Source organism: Salmo salar, unplaced genomic scaffold, assembly GCF_905237065.1.
Source record: "Salmo salar unplaced genomic scaffold, Ssal_v3.1, whole genome shotgun sequence".
In the NCBI taxonomy this organism is placed as follows: domain Eukaryota; kingdom Metazoa; phylum Chordata; class Actinopteri; order Salmoniformes; family Salmonidae; genus Salmo; species Salmo salar.
This window is the reverse complement of record NW_025548413.1, coordinates 67,569-92,001: the sequence shown is the minus strand read 5'-3', so window position 1 is coordinate 92,001 and position 24,433 is coordinate 67,569. Positions and strand designations below refer to the sequence as shown.

Genomic DNA, 24,433 nt, shown 5'->3' with positions numbered 1-24,433 from the left:
ACATTCCAGGTCAAGCTTCATCCATACTACCGACGGTGGAAATTGCTCACCCGCCTGCCGCTATTAAATTCATCTGCTTGATCTGCAATGTGGTCAGACATCAGCCAGATAGACTGGCCACCCTCACAGCCTGGTTCCTCTCTGGTTTCTTCCGGTTCTGGCCTTTCTAGGGAGTTTCCTAGCCACCGTGCTTCTACGCCACCTGCATTACTTGCTGTTTGGGTTTTTAGGCTGGTTCCTGTACAGCACTTTGAGATATCAGCTGATGTAAGAAGGGTATAAATACAATTTGATCAGTTACAATTGTTACTTCGAGGCTCGGATCGAAGCGTTTTGTGGCTCCCGTGTAGCTCCGCATTGACATGATTGGTTGATGGTAGGTGGAGGCGGGAGGTTTAAACTTCCTGATCAACAGTTCTGCTCAACTCAGCAAAGTGAAGAAGTATGAATGCCCCTGTCTTCTGGTCAATGCAGAGCAGGATTGACCACGCAAAGCCTTTTCACTCTAGCAGGCTTTTAACTGCTTGTGAATGAGGCACATTGCTAGTCGAACATAGAAGGTTTTGGTAGGCTTTCATTGTAAATAAGAATTTGTTATTTTTTTATTTATTTTTTATTTCACCTTTATTTAACCAGGTAGGCAAGTTGAGAACAAGTTCTCATTTACAAAGGCGACCTGGCCAAGACAAAGCAAAGCAGATCGACACATAAAACAACACAGAGTTACACTGGAATAAACAAACATACAGTCAATAATACAGTAGAAAAAAGGCTATATACAGTGTGGTGCAAATGAGGTAGGATAACGGAGTTAAGGCAATAAATAGGCCATGGTGGCGCAGTAATTACAATATAGCAATTAAACACTAGAATGGTAGATTTGCAGAAGATTAATGTGCAAGTAGAGATACTGGGGTGCAAAAGGAGCAAGATAAATAAATAAATACAGTATGGAGATGAGGTAGTTGGATGGGCTATTTACAGATGGGCTATGTACAGGTGCAGTGATCTGTGAGCTGCTCTGACAGCTGGTGCTTAAAGCTAGTGAGGGAGATATGTGTCTCCAGCTTCAGTGATTTTTGCAGTTCGTTCCAGTCTTTGGCAGCAGAGAACTGGAAGGAATTGGCTTTGAGGGTGACCAGTGAGATATACTTGCTGGAGCACGTGCCTACGGGTGGGTGCTGCTATGGTGACCAGTGAGCTGAGATAAGGCGGGGCTTTACCAGCAAAGACTTGTAGATGACCTGGAGCCAGTGGGTTTGGCGACGAGTATGAAGCGAGGGCCAGCCAACAAGAGCGTACAGGTCGTAATGGTAAAATCAAATCAAATCAAATGTATTTGTCACATACACATGGTTAGCAGGTGTTAATGCAAGTGTATCGAAATGCTTGTGCTTCTAGTTCCGACCATGGTGGGTAGTATATGGGTCTTTGGTGACAAAACGGATGGCACTGTCATAGACTGTATCCAATTTGTTGAGTAGAGTGTTGGAGGCTATTTTGTAAATGACATCGCCAAGTCGAGGATCGGTAGGATGGTCAGTTTTAACGAGGGTATGTTTGGCAGCATGAGTGAAGGATGCTTTGTTGTGAAATAGGAAGCCGATTCTAGATTTAATTTTGGATTGGTGATGCTTAATGTGAGTCTGGAAGGAGAGTTTACAGTCTAACCAGACACCTAGGTATTTGTAGTTGTCCACATATTCTAAGTCAGAAGCGTCAGAAGTAGTGATGCTGGATGGGCGGGCAGGTGCGGCAGCGACTGGTTGAAGAGCATGCATTTAGTTTTACTTGCATTTAAGACAGTTGGAGGCCACGGAAGGAGAGTTGTAGGCATTGAAGCTCGTCTGGAGGTTTGTTAACACAGTGTCCAAGGAAGGGCCAGAAGTATATAGAATGGTGTCGTCTGCGTAGAGGTGGATCAGAGAATCACCAGCAGCAATAGCGACATCATTGATGTATACAGAGAAGAGAGTTGGCCCGAGAATTAAACCCTGTGGCACACCCATAGAGACTGCCAGAGGTCCGGACAACAGGCCCTCCGATTTGGACACACTGAACTCTATCAGAGAAGTAGTTGGTCAGCCAAGCGAGGCAGTCATCTGAGAAACCAAGGCTGTTGAGTCTGCTGATAAGAATGTGGTGATTCACAGAGTCAAAGCCTTGGCCAGGTCGATGAATACGGCTGCACAGTAATGTCTCTTATCGATGGCGGTTATGATATCGTTTAGGACCACGAGCGTGGCTGAGGTGCACCCATGACCAGCTCTGAAACCAGATTGCATAGCAGAGAAGGTATAGTGGTATTCGAAATGGTTGGTAATCTGTTTGTTAACTTGGCTTTCAAAGACCTTAGAAAGGCAGGGTAGGATAGGATAGATATAGGTCTGTAGCAGTTTGGGTTTAGAGTGTCACCCCCTTTGAAGAGGGCAATGATCGTGGCAGCTTTCCAATCTTTGGGAATCTCAGATGATATGAAAGAGAGGTTGAACAGGGTAGTAATAGGGGTTGCAACAATTTCGGCAGATAGTTTTAGAAAGAGAGGGTCCAGATTGTCTAGCTCGGCTGATTTGTAGGGGGTCCAGATTTTGCCGCTCTTTCAGAACATCAGCTATCTGGATTTGGGTGAAGGAGAAATGGGGAGGCTTGAGCGAGTTGCTGTGGGGGGGTGCAGTGCAATTGGCTGGGTAGCGGTAGCCAGGTGGAAAGCATGGCCAGCTGTGAAAAATGCTTATTGAAATTCTCAATTACAGTGGATTTATCGGTGGTGACAGTGTTTCCTAGCCTCAGTGCAGTGGGCAGCTGGGAGGAGGTGCTCTTATTCTCCATGGACTTTACAGTGTCCCAGAACTTTTTGAGTTTGTGCTACAGGATGCACATTTCTGCTTGAAAAGCTAGCCTTAGCTTTCCTAACTGCCTGTGTATATTGGTTCCTAACTTCCCTGAAAAGTTGCATATCATGGGGGCTAATGCAGAATGCCACAGGATGTTTTTGTGCTGGTCGAGGGCAGTCAGGTCTGGAGTGAACAAAGTGCTATATCTGTTCCTTGTTCTACATTTTTGAATGGGGCATGCTTATTTAAGATGGTGAGGAAGGCACTTTTGAAGAATAACCAGGCATCCTCTACTACCGGGATTAGGTCAATATCATTCCAGGATACCCGGCCAGGTCGATTAGAAAGGCCTGCTTGCTGAAGTGTTTTAGGCAGCGTTTGACAGTAATGAGGGGTGGTCGTGTGACCGCAGACCCATTACGGATGCAGGCAATGAGGCAGTGATCGCTGAGATCTTGGTTGAAAACAGCAGAGGTGTATTTGGAGGGCAAGTTGGTTAGGATAATATCTATGAGGGTGCCCGTGTTTACAGCTTTGGGGTTGTACCTGGTAGGTTCACTGATAATTTGTGTGAGATTGAGGGCATCAAGCTTAGATTGTAGGATGGCTGGGGTGTTAAGCATGTCCCAGTTTAGGTCACCTAGCAGCACGAGCTCTGAAGATAGATGGGGGGCAATCAGTTCACATATGGTGTCTAGAGCACAGCTGGGGGCAGAGGGTGGTCTATAGCAAGCGGCAACAGTGAGAGACTTGTTTCTGGAAAGTTGGATTTTTAAAAGTAGGAACTCGAATTGTTTGGGTACAGACCTGGATAGTAAGACAGAACTCTGCAAGCTATCTCTGCAGTAGATTGCAACACCGCTGACTTGCCTAGTTAAATAAAGGTTAAATACAAAACAAAGGCTCTGCATGGTCAATCTGACGTCTGCATTTGCCGTGCAGCATTTTACGGTGATACGGCCTCTGCAGAAGTCAGTGCGTTCATACTTCCTGTTCTTCGAGGAGCAGTGCAGAGCTGTTGTCAAGGAAGTGAGTTTGTGTTTATACAGTACCTCCCGCCCCACCTACCGTCAACCAATCATGTCAATGTATTAATCATATAGCTCTGCAATCTTTAAATCGGTTATCTTCCTCAAATGAATGAGATGACCAAATCTGTTAGAGGAAGGGTATCTGATTTCATTGGTCCTCAACTAGTGGCTCAGACATTTCATTCAGGATAAGTGGAGTTAGCCCTGAGTTAAGAACAACAAAGAATATCTAGTTAACAGAAGAAAAGAAAGAGAAAATCAGGACAGAAGAAAAAGTATATCAAAGTGAAACAGTTCTCTAAAGACACAAGAGACAATAATACAAGAAACACCACTTCTGTAGCTTGTCAACTACTGTGTCTGTCTATCCCTGTTCTCTACTCTCTGCACAGGCCATACAAACGCTTCACACCGCGGTGGCCGCTGCCACTCTAACCTTGTGGTCCCAGCGCGCACGACCCACGTGGAGTTCCAGGTCTCCGGCAGCCTCTAGAACTGCCGGTCTGCAGCCAACAAGGCTGAGTTCATCTCAGCCTATGCTACCCTCCAGTCCCTAGACTTCCTGGCGCTGGACGGAAACATGGATTACCACAGATAACACTGCTACTCCTACTGCTCTCTCTTCGTCTGCCCACGTGTTCTCGCATACCCCTAGAGCATCGAGCCAGCGGGGTGGTGGCACTGGAATCCTCATCTCTCCCAAGTGGACATTCTCTCTTTCTCCCCTGACCCATCTGTCTATCTCCTCATTTGAATTCCATGCTGTCACAGTTACCAGCCCTTTCAAGCTTAACATCCTTATCATTTATCGCCCTCCAGGTTCCCCTTGGAGAGTTCATCAATGAGCTTGACGCCTTGATAAGTTCCTTTCCTGAGGATGGCTCACCTCTCACAGTTCTGGGTGACTTTAACTTCCCCACGTCTACCTTTGACTCATTCCTCTCTGCCTCCTTCTTTCCACTCCTCTCCTCTTTTGACCTCACCCTCTCACCTTCCCCCCTACTCACAAGGCAGGCAATATGCTTGACCTCATCTTTACTAGATGCTGTTCTTCCACTAATCTCATTGCAACTCCCCTCCAAATCTCCGACCACTACCTTGTATCCTTTTCCCTCTCGCTCTCATCCAACACTTCTCACTCTGCCCCTACTTGGATGGTATTGCGCCGTCCCAACCTTCGCTCTCTCTCTCCTGCTACTCTCTCCTCTTCCATCCTATCATCGCTTCCTCTGCTCAAACCTTCTCCAACCTATCTCCTGATTCTGCCTCCTCAACCCTCCTCTCCTCCCTTTCTGCATCCTTTGATTTTCTCTGTCCCCTATCCTCCAGGCCGGCTCGGTCCTCCCCTCCTGCTCCGTGGCTCGACGACTCACTACGAGCTCACAGAACAGGGCTCCGGGCAGCCGAGCGGAAATGGAAGAAAACTCGCCTCCCCTGCGGACCTGGCATCCTTTCACTCCCTCCTCTCTACATTCTCGTCTTCTGTCTCTGCTGCTAAAGCCACTTTCTACCACTCTAAATTCCAAGCATCTGCCTCTAACCCTAGGAAGCTCTTTGCTACCTTCTCCTCCCTCCTGAATCCTCCTCCCCCTCTCCCCCTCCTCCCCTCTCTGCGGATGACTTCGTCAACCATTTTGAAAAGAAGGTTGACGATATCCGATCCCTCGTTTGCTAAGTCAAACGACACCGCTGGTCCTGCTCACACTGCCCTACCCTGTGCTTTGACCTCTTTCTCCCCTCTCTCCAGATGAAATCTCGCGTCTTGTGACGGCCGCCGCCCAACAACCTGCCCACTTGACCCTATCCCCTCCTCTCTTCTCCAGACCATTTCCGGAGACCTTCTCCCCTTCCTCACCTCGCTCATCAACTCATCCTTGACCGCTGGCTACGTCCCTTCCGTCTTCAAGAGAGCGAGAGTTGCACCCCTTCTGAAAAAACCTACACTCGATCCCTCCGATGTCAACAACTATAGACCAGTATCCCTTCTTTCTTTTCTCTCCAAACTCTTGAACGTGCCGTCCTTGGCCAGCTCTCCTGCTATCTCTCTCAGAATGACCTTCTTGATCCTAATCAGTCAGGTTTCAAGACTGGGCATTCAACTGAGACTGCTCTTCTCTGTGTCAAAGAGGCTCTCCGCACTGCTAAAGCTAACTCTCTCTCCTCTGCTCTCATCCTTCTAGACCTATCTGCTGCCTTTGATACTGTGAACCATCAGATCCTCCTCTCCACCCTCTCCGAGTTGGGCATCTCCGGCGCCGGCCCACGCTTGGATTGCGTCCCTACCTGACAGGTCGCTCCTACCAGGTGGCATGGCGAGAATCTGTCTCCGCACCATGCGCTCTCACCACTGGTGTCCCCCAGGGCTCTGTTCTAGGCCCTCTCCTATTCTCGCTATACACCAAGTCACTTGGCTCTGTCATATCCTCACATGGTCTCTCCTATCATTGCTATGCAGACGACACACAATTAATCTTCTCCTTTCCCCTTCTGATAACCAGGCGGCGAATCGCATTTCTGCATGTCTGTCAGACATATCAGTGTGGATGACAGATCACCAGCTCAAGCTGAACCTCGGCAAGACGGAGCTGCTCTTCCTCCCGGGAAGGACTGCCCGCTCCATGATCTCGCCATCACGGTTGACAACTCCCTTGTGTCCTCCTCCCAGAGTGCTAAGAACCTTGGCGTGATCCTGGACAACACCCTGTCGTTCTCCACTAACATCAAGGCGGTGACCCGATCCTGTAGGTTCATGCTCTACAACATTCGCAGAGTACGACCCTGCCTCACACAGGAAGCGGCGCAGGTCCTAATCCAGGCACTTGTCATCTCCCGTCTGGATTACTGCAACTCGCTGTTGGCTGGGCTCCCTGCCTGTGCCATTAAACCCCTACAACTCATCCAGAACGCCGCAGCCCGTCTGGTTTTCAACCTTCCCAAGTTCTCTCAAGTCACCCCGCTCCTCCGCTCTCTCCACTGGCTTCCAGTTGAAGCTCGCATCCGCTACAAAACCATGGTGATTGCCTACGAAGGGAACGGCACCTCCATACCTTCAGGCTCTGATCAGGCCCTACAGCCAAACAAGGGCACTGCGTTCATCCACCTCTGGCCTGCTGGCCCCCCTACCTCTGAGGAAGCACAGTTCCCGCTCAGCCCAGTCAAAACTGTTCGCTGCTCTGGCACCCCAATGGTGGAACAAGCTCCCTTACGACGCCAGGACAGCGGAGTCAATCACCACCTTCCGGAGACACCTGAAACCCCACCTATTTAAGGAATACCTAGGATAGGATAAAGTAATCCTTCTAACCCCCCCCTTAAAAGATTTAGATGCACTATTGTAAAGTGGTTGTTCCACTGGATATCATAAGGTGAATGCACCAATTTGTAAGTCGCTCTGGATAAGAGCGTCTGCTAAATGACTTAAATGTAAATGTAAATGTTAACCTGCCTAAATGAAGAGTTTGGAGTTCGACTAGCCATGTGCAACACACAGTTATAAGCCTACTAGACTTAGCAGCGGGAGTATACACCATCATAGTATGGGTGAAGCCGGACCTGGAATGTGGAAGCTAACTGAAGCTGGCTAGCTAACTGAAGATGGCTAGCTAACTGAAGATGGCTAGCTAACTGAAGATGGCTAGCTAACTGAAGATGGATAGCTAACTGAAGATGGATAGCTAACTGAAGATGGCTAGCTAACTGAAGATGGCTAGCTAACTGAAGATGGCTAGCTTTATAAAAGACAGAGAAACCACTCAGTGCTGCTGTTTTCCCAATTGTGGATTCATTTAAAAGAAACATCTGGATTTATACAGCAGAAGGTCCATTATACAGTTGTTAAAATGAAGTTGATGAGATATTGATGAGGTGATCTGTCTCCCTGTTTTGTTCAGTGTCCAGAAGCCCAGAGCAGAGTCCCCTACAACCAGCCTGCTATCAATGAAGAGTGATCAGCCACCTGCTTTCAGCCAGGAACCATTTCCAGATGACAATAAGGAAGTGGAGAGTTTGGACAGTGAGGATCCATTAAAGATCCCACACAACCTTCTGGACAGAAGAAGTAAGACTGTATTTCATACAATATTACAAAGAACGGTAAAAAGGCCCTTATAAAACACATACACACAAACTTATGAGTCCCAACTCTCATTGTTTTCCTACAGGTCAAACTCTGCTGACAGTTCAACAAGACATTAAGGCTAAACTGAAACACAAGTATCAACACATATCTGAAGGAATTGGACACTATGGAAACCAAAGTCTGTTAAAGGACATCTACACAGAGCTCTACATCACAGAGGGTGGAAGTGGAGGGCTCAATAATAAACATGAGGTTAGACAGATAGAGATGGCATCCAAGAAACAAACCACACAAAAGACACCAATCAAATGCAACGACATCTTCAAGCCTTTACCTGGACAAGACAAACCTATCAGAACTGTGCTGACAAAAGGAATCGCTGGCATTGGAAAAACAGTCTCTGTGCAGAAGGTCATCCTTGACTGGGCAGAGGGAAAAGAAAATAAGGATGTTCATTTCATGTTTCCTCTTCCTTTCCGTGATCTGAACCTGAAAAAGGACCAATACAGTCTGATGCAACTTCTTTCCCACTACTTCCCAGAGCTGAAAGAGATTGACAGCATTGAAGATGGTGAAACCAAAATTGTTTTCATTTTTGATGGTCTGGATGAGTGTCGACTTCCTCTAGACTTCAAAAACAATGAGAAGTGCTGTGATGTCACGAAGCCAACCTCAGTGGACGTGCTGCTGACAAACCTCATCGAGGGGAATCTGCTTCCCTCTGCTCTCCTCTGGATAACCTCAAGGCCTGCAGCAACCAATCAGATCCCTCCTGAGTGTGTTGACCAGGTGACAGAGGTACGAGGGTTCAATGATCCACAGAAGGAGGAGTATTTCAGGAAGAAAATCCCAGATCAGAATCTGGCCAATGATATCATCAAACACATGAAGACATCAAGGAGCCTCCACATCATGTGCCACATGCCAGTCTTCTGTTGGATATCAGCCACTGTCCTTGAGATGATACTGAAAGAGGCAGAGAAGGATGAAGTCCCCAAAACTCTGACCCAGATGTACTCACACTTCATGCTCATCCAAACCATTGTGAAGAACAAGAAGTACAACAAAGCAACAGAGACAAACCCAAAGGACCTGTCTCAGTCAGACAAAGAGATGATCCTGAAACTGGCAAAGCTGGCTTTCCAACAGCTGCAGAAGGGCAACCTGATCTTCTATGAGGAAGACCTGAGAGAGTGTGGCCTTGATGTCACAGAGGCATCAGTGTACTCAGCATTGTGTACAGAGATCTTTAAAGAAGAATCTGGGTTGTACCAAGAGAAGGTCTACAGCTTTGTGCATCTGAGCATTCAGGAGTTTCTAGCAGCAGTGCATGCTTTAGAATCATGTCTGGACAAGAAGGAAAATGTTTTCTCCCCAATAATGATGATGGTGATGATTACGATGCTGATGATTATGAGTATTACGATGATTTTGAGGATTACGATGATGAGTCAATCCAGTTGTCTGACTTACTCAGGAGCGCAGTGTACCAGGCCTTGAAGAGTGAGAATGGACACCTGGACCTGTTCCTCCGCTTCCTTCTGGGTCTCTCACTGGAGTCCAATCAGAATCTGTTACGATGCCTTCTGACACAGACAGGATGTACGACAGAGACCAATGAGAAAACAGTTAAGAGAACAGTCGGGTACCTTTCTTACAAGATCAAAAGAGAATCCTCACCAGAAAGGATCATCAACTTGTTTCACTGTCTGAATGAACTTTGTGCCAACTCTCTAGTTGAAGACATGCAGACCTCCCTGCGATCAGGAATTCTTTCAGAAACAAGACTAGAACCTGACCAATGTTCAGCCCTGGCCTACCTGTTACTGATGTCAGAGGAGGTGCTGGAGGAGTTTGACCTGAAGACATACAACACATCAGAGGAAGGTTATCAGAGGTTGCTGCCGGTAGTTAAAACCTGCAAGAGAGCACTGTAAGTTCTGTTATTGAGTTGATGTATACAGTATCATTATAATGAAGGATTTGTATATCTAACAGATTATCTCCTCTCTCCAGACTGGATCGCTGTAAACTCACATATGAATCCTGTAAGACTCTGGTCTCAGCTCTGCAGACACCAAACTCCCCCTGAGAGAACTGGACCTCAGCAACAATGACCTGGGAGACAGAGGAGTGGAGCTGCTCTGTGTTGGACTAACCAGTCCACTCTGCAACATACAGACACTAGTGTGAGTTAAATATCTTTATATGAGTTATTATGTGGATGTTTCAACCTGTTAGGGCTAGGGGGGCAGTATTTACACCGCCGGATAAAAAACGTACCCGATTTAATCTGGTTACCACTCCTACCCAGTAACTAGAATATGCATATACTTTTTACATATGGATAGAAAACCCCTAAAGTTTCTAAAACTGTTTGAATGGTGTCTGTGAGTATAACAGAACTCATTTGGCAGGCAAAAAACTGAGAAGGTTTCATGCAGGAAGTGGCCTGTCTGACAAGGTGTCGTTCTTCTTGTCTCTGTTTATTGAAGAGTGAGGATCTTAGCTGTCCCGTGACACTTCCTACGGCTGCCATAGGGTCTCAGAAGGCGGTAAAAAGCTGAATCGTGGCTTTGCAGGCTCTGGCTGAAAAAAAGTAGCGCGTTTGGGTAGTGGCTGGTTACAGTACTGTGAGACTCAGGCTCGTGCCTCCGCGTCGACCGAAAGCTTTGTTTACTTTCCTCTGTTTAGCTAAATGGACATTCCCGGTCGGAATATTATCGCTTTTTACGAGAAAAATGGCATAAAAATGGATTTTAAACAGCGGTTGACATGCTTTGAAGTACGGTAATGGAATATTTAGATTTTTTTTGTCACGAATTGCGCCATGCGCGCGACCCTGATTTAACATTTCAGATAGTGTCTGGGACGCACAAACAAAACGCCGCTATTCGGATATAACGATGGATTATTTTGGACCAAACCAACATTTGTTATTGAAGTAGCAGTCCTGGGAGTGCATTCTGACGAAGACAACAAAAGGTAATCAAAGTTTTATAATAGGAAATGTGATATTGGTGAGTGCTAAACTTGCCGGGTGTCTAAATAACTAGCCCGTGATGCCTGGGCTATGTACTTAGAATATTGCAAAATGTGCTTTCACCAAACAGCTATTTTAAAATCGGACATAGAGTGCATAGAGGAGTTCTGTATCTATAATTCTTAAAATAATTGTTATGCTTTTTGTGAACGTTTATCGTGAGTAATTTAGTAAATTGTTAGCGAATTCCCCGGAAGTTTGCGGGGAATTTGCTAGTTCTGAACGTCACATGCTAATGTAAAAAGCTGGTTTTTGATATAAATATGAACTTGATTGAACAAAACATGCATGTATTGTATAACATAATGTCCTAGGGTTGTCATCTGATGAAGATCATCAAAGGTTAGTGCTGCATTTAGCTGTCTTCTGGGTTTTTGTGACATTATATGCTAGCTTGAAAAATGGGTGTCTGATTATTTCTGGCTTGGTACTCTGCTGACATAATCTAATGTTTTGCTTTCGTTGTAAAGCCTTTTTGAAATCGGACAGTGTGGTTAGATTAACGAGAGTCTTGTCTTTAAATAGCTGTAAAATAGTCATATGTTGGAGAAATTGAAGTAATAGCATTTCAAAGGTTTTGAAAATCGCGCCACAGGATTCAACTGGCTGTTACGTAGGTGGGACGAATTCGTCCCGCCGGTCCCATAGAGGTTAAACATGTGTTAATCATGTGCTCTTCTGCCCTCTAGTCTAGGTCAGTGTGGTCTGACAGAGGGTTGCTGTTCAGTTCTGGCCTCAGTCCTGAGTTCACCCAACTCACACCTGAAACAACTGGACTTGAGAGACAATGACCTGCAGGACTCAGGAGTTACACTGCTATCTGCTGGACTGGAGGATCCAGACTGTAAACTACACACACTGGGGTAAGTACAGCTGTTTCAGTCAGGTCAGTACTGAGCTTAGCAAAACAAATACTCTGAAAATCTGATGTTTCATGACAATGTTTGTGTCATGAACAAATTTATTGGTGTCCTACAAGATGATTGACACCAGTACATCAACCAAGAGAGCTGTTGTGTGTCTCTCTGTAGGCTGTCTGGCTGTCTGGTCACAGAGGAGGGCTGTGCTGCTCTGTCTTCAGCTCTGAGGTCAAACCCCTCCCACCTGAAAGAGCTGGACCTGAGCTACAATCACCCAGGAGACCCTGCAGGGGGACTGCTTTCAGCTGCTCTGGTGGATCCCACATATAAACTGATGAAGCTGAAGTAAGTCAGAATAGATGTCCTAATAGTGTGAGCAGTGGTTGTGTCATATGTAGTGATGTAGGGTCAGTAACATGAGGACATGATAGTAAAATTAAGGGGGAAGTTTACTCAGCAGGCTGAGCACTCCAACACAGCATACATCATCACCACATGAATACTCTTCTTCTGCATCTCTGATATCCTGTTGGAACTGTACTCTGTTCTGTATGTAGTAGGCAGGATTGAAAACCTGTATGTCTCTAGTAATGATTTGTACTCTGTTCTGTATGCAGTAGGTAGGGTAGAATACCTGTATGTCTCTAGTAATGAACTGTACTCCGTTCTGTATGCAGTAGGTAGGGTAGAATACCTGTATGTCTCTAGTAATGAATTGTACTCCGTTCTGTATGCAGTAGGTAGGATAGAATACCTGTTTGTCTCTAGTAATGAGCTTGGATAGTGCACCAGAACACAACAATATGGTTTAAATGTTGACTGCTTTATTAGGTCTTTGTCAGTTATTAACCTGTTTGTCCTACAGTGTGGATCATGGTGGAGAGTGCAGGCTGAAATCAGGGCTGAGGAAATGTAAGTATCTTTAATCCTAATTAACTGCATATTCAGAACTATAGTAACCGAGTAACTAATCAATACTTGTTCTGTACCTACAAAACAACATTTTATATGAAGAAGTGGTTTGATTAAACTCTCCTTTTGTCTACAGATGCCTGTCATCTCACCCTGGACCCAAATACAGCAAACCCAAACCTGATACTGTCTGAGGGGAACAGGAAGGTGACACGGGTGAAAGAGAAGCAGCATTATGAAGACCATCCAGACAGATTTGACTATCATTCCCAAGTTCTCTGCAGAGAAGGCTTATCTGGAGGTCGTTGTTACTGGGAGGTGGAGAGGGATAGTGGCATGGCTATCATTGGTGTGGTGTACAAAGGAATGAAGAGGAAGGGAAAGGAGGATGACAGTAGGATTGGAGCCAATAAGAAGTCCTTGAGTTTATTCTGCTATGATAGAGGTTATGAATTGATAGTCTTATTCCATGCTAGAGTCGGTAGATCCATCTCTGGTCCTGTTTCTAACAGAGTTGGTGTGTATCTGGACTGGCCAGCTGGTATTTTGTCCTTCTATAGTGTGTCCTCCTCTGGTACACTGACACACCTTTACACATTCTACACCACATTCACCGAACCCCTCTATCCTGGGTTTGGGATTTCCTTCTCCTCAGTGACCCTGTGTCAGATAGATGACCAACACATTCAGAGGTGAGTCATAGCAATGTTTCATCATTTGTTTTCCTCTGGAATCATTTCTATAATTAGATTAGTAGTGGTGTGTTTTAATGTGTTCTGTTGGACCTACAGACAGTTAGATTAGTAGTAGTGGTGTGTTTTAATGTGTTTGTATGCACCCTACATAGGGAGCTGGTCTGTCACCCTTTGTATTGTTATGAAGACTGTATGTATGCTATATAAAGCCTTTATAAGTTGTATGTAGTTTAATCACAGTCTATCCTTCTGCTTTACCAACACCAGAGACCATGGTGGAGAGAGTTGGATCAAGCCTGGACCTGAGAACACCAGAGACCATGGTGGAGAGAGTTGTATCAAGCCTGGACCTGAGAAATGTGAGTGTTAACTGATAATTGTTTTTAAATCAAAATAGTTTTAAAGCGTTCATTATACTTGAGTCCCAGGCAAGGAACACAATCATGATCTATTTGGTCAAAACAAACTTAAAGGTAGAGTCAGCAATATGACGTAGATGCACAAAGTAAACAGCATAGTGGGTCAATTTCTGCAACAACTAAGAGTGTTGGAACGCAAATCTAAATTTCTCTGCTGTTTTGTTCCCTTGTCTAACACTCTAAGAGAGTGAAGAGAACCCTTGCACATGGGTAGTGTCATGACGTTGGCCTGTGGCTAAGGTTTATGACCCCCCCATAAATACCTTTCTCCCTTCCCTCTCTCCGACTCTACTGAAGGACTCTTGAATAGCCATTGTTAAACATCGAGAGTCTGGGAACATCAAACAAGTGGGGGAAAGGAACCATATTTCGGTAATAGAACCAGTTGAAAATATGCGTTGGTACTTAATGAATATGATGTCAGTTCGGTTGTCATCTGAGACATTATGACTGATGACAGGACGACAAACTGTATCTGGGAAAGTCTACACATTCTAGTTATAAGATTCACATGGAATTGTTGTTCAATTTAAATGTTTAAATATAAAACTATTTGAAAAGATTAAATGTAATTTTAGCTTCCAAATGAGAGAAATGATTTTCATAAGGTTAGAGCCCAGCTCAATCAGTGGCCCGCCCCTGTGAAGAGACATGGGTTATAAACTATGAAACACCCTTCTCCCCTCCACTATATAAGCCCTTGACGAAAATGTAACGTCCTGTTCCGAGGACGATAGGACGACGGTCCATACGTTAAAAAGGACTAACATGTCAACTACCGAACTAAGCCAACCTCAGCATGAGCTTTGGTTGTGAATGGTATGAATTTTGAACTCTTATTCACTAAAGAAGTGAGACATCCTAGCCGTTTAGTTAGCAACAGCAGCTGTAAACGTGGGCTAGGAAAGGACGGACGACGTATCCAGTCTAACACACAACGAAGATACTACAACATATCCAATTTACCACCAGAGACATTCTTTTGAGGACAGGAAGGTCTCTGTTGGCCAACACGGCCAGCATCTACGACCAACCTACCGAGCGCAGCTCAGAGTAAATATTTATAGCATTTTCCTTTTCCAAATGGGCGGTAATTTAGAATGCATAAGATACTGTATTTACGATAGCACAGCTTCTCCCTTTGTTCCTCAGTCTTCCTGCTCTTTCATTCAAGCCCAACCCCTCTCTTTGTGTAACCAGCCGTCATTGTCACGTTCGGTCTAAAGGAGTAAACCAAGGCGCAGCGTACTTAGAGTTCCACATGTTTAATAAATATGAAACTCACCAAAACAATACAGAAGAAACCGAAGCGTGACATTCTGTGCTGCTCACAGGCAGCTACACAAACACAAGATCCCACAAAGCACAGGTGGGAAAAGGCTGCCTAAGTATGATTCCTAATCAGAGACAACGATAGACAGCTGCCTCTGATTAGGAACCATACTCGGCCCAAAACAAAGAAATACAAAAACATAGAAAAAGGAACATAGAACGCCCACCCTAGTCACACCCTGGCCTAACCAAAATAGAGAACAAAACCCTCTCTATGACCAGGCGTGACAGTCATACAGGTTCCGTCCCCCAGGGAAGTTTTCTGTATGACATAATTTGCATTCTGTGTATATGTAATTCTGTGTGATTAGTTAGGTATTTAGTAAATAAATAATTAAACCTAATTTTGTATTGCTGATTCAACTTGTTAGCCAGGGTTCGTGAAGATAACTAAGAATTTACAACTTTCAGATGAGACTGAAATAAGGTGACGATTAATATTGACTGCTATTGATGTAAAATATTACTAGGTCTTTAAGAGTTTATTCGGAAGATAACAGCTCTATAAACACTCTTTCGTGGTGCCCCAACTTTCTAGTTAATTTCTTTTACATGATTAGCTCAATCAGGTAATATTAATTACAGAGAAAGTATTTTATTGAATAGCATGTCATATCACTTAATCCGGCATAGCCAAAGACACGACAGTAGATACTGTGTGTGACTGTGTGAGAGAGAAGTCAGGCATCTTGCTCATCACAATATCTGTGGTGCTGCTCGTACATCATCATTTAGCTGACTCTACCTTCAAGCTCTCATCCTAGGATCTACCAGAAATCAGACCCCAACATCTACAAAACACGGACCAGAACGATGTTGTTTCCTGCTTCCACAAACATTAATTAATATAACTAATGTCAGATTATGGTAGGCTAATGAGTGTACATTCTGAGACTGTTGATCACTTATATTCATTTTTATTAAAAGTCTATTTAATAATTATTAATTCAATATTCCATGAGATTGTCCATTTTAAATACTACTTTTGAATTCAGGGATTCCTCAGAGCTGTAAGACTTGTGGCCATGTTGAGGTAAGTCATAATGTCAATTCTTACTTTTACATACCTGTAGGAGTCAGGAACAGTCTCAAAGCCAGGTGTGTACTGACTAACCATTCATACTGGGATATAGACAGTCCTGTGTTCTGCTTTAGTAATATAAACACAGTCTCAAAGCCAGGTGTGTACTGACCAACCATTCATACTGGTATATAGACAGTCCTGTGTTCTGCTTTAGTAATATAAACACAGTCTCAAAGCCAGGTGTGTACTGACCAACCATTCATACTGGTATATAGACAGTGCTGTGTTCTGCTTGTAGTCATGAAGGATTTTAGCTGTTGTCATATTTTGTCATTAGACAGTTTAATTGATAAATCACCAGCATTCCATGTAACATTGAATAAATACATTAGATTAGTTACTTTGGTTAATGGGCCAGTTTCCCAGACACAGATTAAGTCTAGTCCTGGACCATAAAGAACTTTCTATTGGAACTTCCATTGAGCATGCTTTTTAGTCCAGCACTAGACTCAATCTGTGTCCAGGAAACAGGCCCCATATGTATTACTGACATGCTTGTCCTTGTTCAGGACTCCACACACTGGCTTCAGATTGAACCTTTGACTTCCACTGTCCAGGGAGTGAAAATGTTCAGGTAAAATAACTACTTTTAACATTTCATTCCACCTGCTAGTGTATTTCCCTATTAACTTTGGGAATAGTCTTCTAATCCAACCTCTCCATTTGACGATTGACCCTCTCTCCATTATCTTGTTGTTGCACTCAGACACAGGACACCCAAAGGGAGTTATGAGTGCACAGTGTCTGGGCTCCGCTGGTTGTGTGAGAGAGATGTCATTCTGAAGTATCACTTCAGGACCTGGGAACCCTACAGTCAACTTCTGAAAGACATGCAGTACACACAAGGTGGTCCATTGCTGGACATCACTATGGAGTTAGGTGAACTGGAGGAAGTTCATCTGCCACACTGTGTCTGTTTAGGTAAAACCATATAGAAATAGTATTCAGAAAGACATTTCCATGTAACTGAGTTTCACTTCCTGAATGAATGAATGAACTATTCTGCGAGTTTGAGTTTACTGTGATCCGGTACTGCATATTCTTTGTGTTTTAGTTGGATGAATAATACAATATTTGTCTTTCTGTCTCCTTCTTATTGTGTTGTTCAGGGACCAACCCTTCCCTGAGGAATGAGATGAAGATTCTTCATGTAGAGGAACATGGAGTGTCTTTAGAGGAAGTGCATGAGGTCACCAGATTCCATGCTAAGATTCTCCATCCCAAGTTCTCAGTAATCTCTCTGATACTGAGATTACTGTCTTGGAACGTAGATGTCCACTGTGAGCTGATGCTCTATCTGACAGTGAAAAAGCAAACACTAATTCCACGCCTATACCTGTTCCCCAGTAACCCCGGCCAAATACTGGTGAGGTTCCATTATTATAGAGGTGACCTTAACTAACCAGTGGTGCAGTTTATGTTGACACTCATTAAATGAAGATAAGTGTGTTGGTAGTTTTCTGAATAATCTTTGAATTAGACTATACATTGACTGGCTGTGTATTCCGTGCCTCGTTTCACAGGCTGTGGAAGAACAGGAATCAAAGTTTCAAGGGTCTAAAAGGATTCCCATCACAAGACCAGAGCAGTCCTTAGAACTGAATAGTTCCTTCAGACTGAACATTCCCTGTTCTACCTCCATCTTTCCACCGGTACAGTTTTTGCAGACTAAGAACATGAATCTGACATTTAAGTCACATCTCTCTCTCTCTCTCTCTCTCTCTCTCTCTCTCTCTCTCTCTCTCTCTCTCTCTCTCTCTCTCTCTCTCTCTCTCTCTCTGTCTCTCTCTCTCTCTCTCTCTCTCTCTCTCTCTCTCTGTCTCTCTCTCTCTCTCTCTGTCTCTCTCTCTCTCTCTCTCTCTCTCTCTCTCTCTCTCTCTCTCTCTCTCTCTCTGTCTCTCTCTCTCTCTCTCTCTCTCTCTCTCTCTCTCTCTCTCTCTCTCTGTCTCTCTCTCTCTCTCTCTCTGTCTGTCTCTCTCTCTCTCTCTCTCTCTCTCGTCTCTCTCTGCTCTCTCTCTCTCTCTCTCTCTCTCTCTCTCTCTCTCTCTCTCTCTCTCTCTATGCTGGCAGTGTTTGGTGCATGCTGGGTATTGTATGAGCGAGTGTGAGTGTTGTCTGGAGTTAGATCGCCTGTGGTTTCTTTCTGGTTTACTTTTCTTGGTGGTTTTCCTTTTTCTGCTGATTCAGGTTTTTTTCAGTGGTAGAATTAGATATATTGTATTTCTTGTTGAATTGTCCTGGTTTTGGTGGGGATGGCGACCCACATGTGGTCGGCGTCCCTGCCACTTGGGCACGGCTTGAGGTGTGTTACTAAAGCTACTGTCACTGTGGAGGAGTATCTGGTCTCAGTAGGAGAGAAGGTAGACTATGAAAAAGTTACGCCGCTTTTTCTCCGTCAACAAGGGTTACGATTTTGAATGTACCGCCTTTTTATTGCAAATGAGCGATTGGAACGCGAGTTATTGCGGTTTGGGAAATTGGGTTTCAAACACTCGACTCTGAAAAAGGTTGTTGTTTCGGCGACAGGTGTTTATGTTTTTGGATTCACCGGAGCAGACTTTGGAGTTATCATTTAAAGTCAAGTATGACATCAGACTGTATATGGCTTATGCTAGTACGGGTAGTCAACAGTGATTTGAGTGTGGGGATGTTGGCCATAAGTGACATGCTTGCAGGTGGTCCTCGTAACGCCTGGACTCACTGATGTAGGGAGAGGTGGGCTGACAGTGGTAGGAGCAGCCACAAGCACCTGTTGCTGAGGAACAAGTTGTTTGTGTTGAGGGTACTGAGTTGCAGTTTGTAACAGAGGGGAACATAGCGTCTGATGTGCAGCAGAACATTTTTGTTGTAGGAGCTCAGGATGGATCTGGGGAGCCATTTCCCCAGACTGGTGAGAAGATGCCCAGTACGCGTGATGGAGTACAGGAGGGGGTTTAGGTGGGTCTAGTTTCCCAGGTAGTGGAGGAGATGCCCGGTACGAGTAATGGGGTACAGGAGGGGGTTCAGGTGGAGCTAGTCTCCCAGGTAGTGGAGGAGATGTCCACTACTAGTAATGGGGTACAGGAGGGGGTTCAGGTGGGGCTAGTCTCCTAGGTAGTGGAGGAGATGCCCGGTACGAGTAATGTGGTACAGGTGAGGAGTGTTGAGAGGGATGTGGCAGAGGGGAGTCAGGGGTCTGTGTCCTCAGTTGAGGAGGATCAGGAGAAGGATATGGATATTTCTGATATGATAGCAGCTGGCGATGACTCAATCAATCAAGGTCAGACAGGTTGTATGTATCTGATCTCTACTGTAGTAGTTAATGAAGGTGGTGTTTGTGCAGCAAGGTTAGACAGGTTATATGTATCTGATCTCTACTGTAGTAGTTAATGAAGGTGGTGTCGGTGCAGCAAGGTTAGACAGGTTATATGTATCTGATCTCTACTGTAGTAGTTAATGAAGGTGGTGTCGGTGCAGCAAGGTTAGACAGGTCGTATGTATCTGATCTCTACTGTAGTAGTTAATGAAGGTGGTGTCGGTGCAGCAAGGTTAGGCAGGTCGTATGTATCTGATCTCTACTGTAGTAGTTAATGAAGGTGATGTCGGTGCAGCAAGGTTAGACAGGTTGTATGTATCTGATCTCTACTGTAGTAGTTAATGAAGGTGATGTCGGTGCAGAAAGGTTAGACAGGTTGTATGTATCTGATCTCTACTGTAGTAGTTAATGAAGGTGGTGTCAGTGCAGCAACGTTAGACAGGTTATATGTATCTGAGCTCTACTGTAGTAGTTAATGAAGGTGGTGTCGGTGCAGCAAGGTTAGACAGGCTGTATGTATCTGATCACTACTGTAGTAGTTAATGAAGGTGGTGTCAGTGCAGCAAGGTTAGACAGGCTGTATGTATCTGATCACTACTGTAGTAGGGTTGACATTACTCCTGAGGGTTTTTCTGATCACCATATTGTTACTGTTGATATTCACTTGTCCTGTCCATGAAGGTCATCACCTTATTGGTATTTTAATGTGAAGATATTACATGACGCCATGTTTTGGGAAAAGTTTTTGTTGTTCTGGAAAACATTGAGGGTTATTAATTAGAATTTTTGAATCCTTGAGACAATGGTGGTAGGTTGGGAAGGCCCAAATATGTGTGTCTTGTCAACAGTATACTGCTCTGTCTTGTATTGAAGTTAAAGAGACTATCAGGGCCCTTGAACAGGACATCAAATCTATTGAATTGAAGTTGCTCACTCAGAGGGACCCCGGAGCCCCTGGCATCGATGTTTTACCATCTCAGTTCTATAAGCACTGGGGTGCTACCCCGCTGTCTATTGGGGGGATTTTTATGAAGTGGTGTGTGAATCTTTTCATGAGGATTCTCTTCCTGTATCCTGTCAACGTGCTGTGCTTTCATTGTTGCCAAAAGGGAGGATTTGGCCCTTTAAAAAAACTGGTGACCTGTTGCATTGCTGTGTGCAGAATATAAAATGATATCTAAGTGTCTCTCAAACAGGTTGAAAGAATATCTGGGGCTGTTGGTCCACAAGGACCAGTCTGACTGTGCACCTGACCGCTCTATCGTGGAGAACTTGTTTCTGATAAGAGATGTTTTAGACATTTGTAAACTGTCTGATGTGAATGTGGGTTTACTTTCTTTGGATCAGAAGAAGGCTTTTGACCGTGTGGACCACCAGTACTTGTTCAAAACAATGAAAGCCTTTGGGTTTGGGGATGTTTTTTTGTCTTGGATGAGTACACTGTATGCTGGGGCCTCATGTATGATGAAGGTGGGGGGGGGGTGGGTTGAGTTGCCCCATCCCTGTCCATAGGGGTATTAGGCAGGGATGCCCAACTTCAGCGCAGTTATATTGTCTGGCAATTGAACCAATGCTTTGTTTTTTAAGAGCGAGGCTTACTGGTTTCTCTGTGCCAGGGGTTATGAAGGGTCCCACGATAGCACGGTCTTTGTATGCAGATCACGTGACAGTTTTTATTACAGAGGGTGAGGATGTTAAGGTTCTCTCAAACGCTCTAAAGGTGTGTGAGGGGTTCTTATCAGGTAGAGTTAATTGGGGAAAGAGTGAATCGCTGTGGGCAGGTCAGCTTCAGATAGGGTCCACTCCACGGTTGGGATGAACACTGTTCTTACAGTGTCCCAGGTTGGTGGGGATGATTGACCTGATCACTAGCTTATTCTCAGGTCTGGGAGAGGTTTTCTCTTCCCAAATGTTTATATTTGGGACAAAGTACAGGTTTAGTAGAAGGGGTGAAGTTCTCTTAACTTTGTGTCAGGTGCAGCTAAATTAGCAATTTGTAAGACATGAAAGAACAGTATTCGAGGACAGGGGTCTGTGGACGTGGTGGGAATGCTGGAGGGGATGTTGGCAGCGAGACTGAGGGTTGAGTTTGCCTGTTACAAAATGGTTAACATTGATCTGTTTGAGTATATGGGGTATTCAGAGGCTGTTGTGTTGAGTTACTGTGGAGGAAGATTTGGTGTTGATGTTTAACCATGTTTTTGTTTAACCTGTCTCTCTCTCCCTCTCTCTCTCCAGAGGATTCATCTCATACATAGAGACACCACACCAAGCTTTTTCAAGGTGGTTATGAAAATTACAGGGATTGAGATGGAGTTAATCGGTGATGATGAGAGGATAGTATGGAAAGAAATTGTACCAACAGGTAGGAGAATATGTCAATCATAACTTTTTCTGACAGATGCTATTTACAGTGATATAACCTATTTTTTGTTTCTTTCAGATGAATTCATCACTGAAACCCATTCAACTAGTAAGTAAACATGAGATATACGAACCAATGACTTGAGGGTCAGTCAACATGGTTTACTGTAGGACCTGGACTAGTCCTGATTATAAAATACTGTCTTCAAGAACAATGACATCTCCTCCAGGACTTGATGTAGATTAACCTGGTTCTGAATGCCCCAATGACATCTCCTCCAGGACTTGATGTAGATTAGCCTGGTTCTGAATGCCCCAATGACATCTCCTCCAGGAATTGATGTAGATTAGCCTGGTTCTGAATGACCCAATGACATCTCCTCCAGGACTTGATGTAGATTAGCCTGGTTCTGAATGCCCCAATGACACCTCCTCCAGGACTTGATGTAGATTAGCCTGGTTCTGAATGACCCAATGACATCTTCTCCAGGACTTGATGTACATTAACCTGGTATTGAATGACCCAATGACATCTCCTCCAGAACTTAATGTAGATTAACCTGGTTCTGAATGCCCCAGACTGTTTTTCTATGTCTGTGAAACCGTCCCTAAATGTGAATATGTGATATGTTCAGGTCGTTATTGTAAAAGATAATGTTTTCTCAATACTTTTATTTTAGGAGTCTGCTTCTAAATGACTGAAATGTAAATGTTCAAATGTAGTTATTTTGTAACCTGACTCTCTCAGGTGCTGTGTTGGGGGCAGGAGGTCCGGCTGAGAGCAGTCTGACTGGTTCTGCAGAGAAGCAGCTGCGTTCTGTACGGACAGAGTTTGTGAAACGAGTATCAGGACCTGTCCTGAATGAACTGCTGGACGGACTCCTGCAACACACAGTCATCAACCAGGAGGAAATGGAGTCAGTGAAGGTGATAGCTGAGAGGGCAGAGAAGGCACGTGACATCATCGACATGGTGTTGAGAAAAGGAAATGAGTCATGTTCCAGGATGATCAACCTTCTTGGGGAGCTGGACCAATGTCTTTGTTCACTGCTTCAGATCAACAGTGTTGGAGTACCAACCTAATGGTAGAATGGATAGTAACAGTGTTGGGGTACCAACCTAATGGTAGAATGGATAGTAACAGTGTTGGAGTACCAACCTAATGGTAGAATGGATAGTAACAGTGTTGGGGTACCAACCTATTGGTAGAATGGATAGTAACAGTGTTGGGGTACCACCCTAATGGTAGAATGGATAGTAACAGTGCTGGGGTACCAACCTAATGGTAGAATAGATAAACAGTGTTGGGCTACCAACCTAATGGTAGAATGGATAGTAACAGTGTACAAACGTTATGGAGAAAAAACATTGTGTGTGTGTGACGACTCTCCCGGGGATAAATACACCTTTCCCCCCATTCATTGAGGAGACTCTCTCCACCCAGACACACTGTTGTTTTTGGTTTTGGCATTTCATTTGTTCATTTGTTTTGGCACCTCTCAACAGCCCTCATTATCACCATCTGTGAACACATCCACTCACTTCCACTACTGACTACACACCACATTGTTACTTGTATATAGTTCACTTTATTTAATAAATATATTTTTTTCTATATCTCCACGTTGTCTCCCTCTTTGTTACGGGCTATGAGCCGGTTCGTAACAGTGGATCAGAATTATAATCTGAATCATTTGGACCGGGGACAACTGATCCTAGATCAACCCTCCTATTCAACACCATGGGGTGTATTAACTAGGAAACAGACCTGATCCTAGATCAACCCTCCTACTCAACACCATGGGGTGTATTCACTAGGAAACAGACCTGATCCTAGATCAACCCTCCTATTCAACACCATGCAGTGTATTCACTAGGAAACAGACCTGATCCTGGATTATCACTCCTATTGAACACCATGGGGTGTATTCACTAGGAAACAGACCTGATCCTAGATTATCACTCCTATTCAACAGCATGGGGTGTATTCACTAGGAAACAGACTGTCACGTAGAGTAGGCCAGAAGGCTAAACTGGAAAACCTAAACTCTATCAAAATAAAAAGATGGCGGAGCCGCAAAAGTTATTCTGTGTGTTTATTTACATAGTGATTCCGGAAACAAAAACAACAGTACTGCCATCAAACATATACCTTATGGGACAGCTAAAAACAATGCTGCCCCATCCACAGCTCAATCCAAAATGCCTCTCCATGAACTGAAAGAGAGGCTCCTTTTGTAGGGCTAGCCCCTCCCCTCAGAACAATTAACACTAATTAATTAATTAATTAAGCAATTACCTATTCAAACCTTCCTTTTCCATTTGACTAAACATACTAAAGTATATACATTGCAACACGTTTTTTATGAAACAATATCACAATATAGCATTTACAAAATTACATCACTACTGACAGTGTCTTTCAATATTTCCATTTACTTTAACCTCTTCACTATAGGGGCAGTATTTTCACGGCTGGATGAATA

At 44.3% G+C, this 24,433-nt stretch overlaps 1 protein-coding gene across 1 annotated transcript; it reads left to right on the top strand.

Moving 5' to 3' along the window:
- The first annotated feature begins 7,717 nt into the window (after window positions 1–7,717).
- Window positions 7,718–23,182, top strand: LOC106592659 (protein NLRC3-like). The gene is given in 18 exon segments (XM_045712356.1): window positions 7,718–7,922; window positions 8,026–9,332; window positions 9,380–9,876; window positions 9,960–10,029; window positions 10,032–10,132; window positions 11,676–11,849; window positions 12,018–12,191; window positions 12,712–12,758; window positions 12,895–13,450; window positions 13,721–13,812; window positions 16,200–16,237; window positions 16,798–16,862; window positions 16,995–17,209; window positions 17,398–17,654; window positions 17,812–17,940; window positions 21,822–21,948; window positions 22,027–22,056; window positions 22,696–23,182. Coding segments are annotated over 18 exon segments (4,335 nt in total). The 5' UTR covers window positions 7,718–7,801; the 3' UTR covers window positions 23,031–23,182.
- The last annotated feature ends 1,251 nt before the right edge of the window (window positions 23,183–24,433 follow it).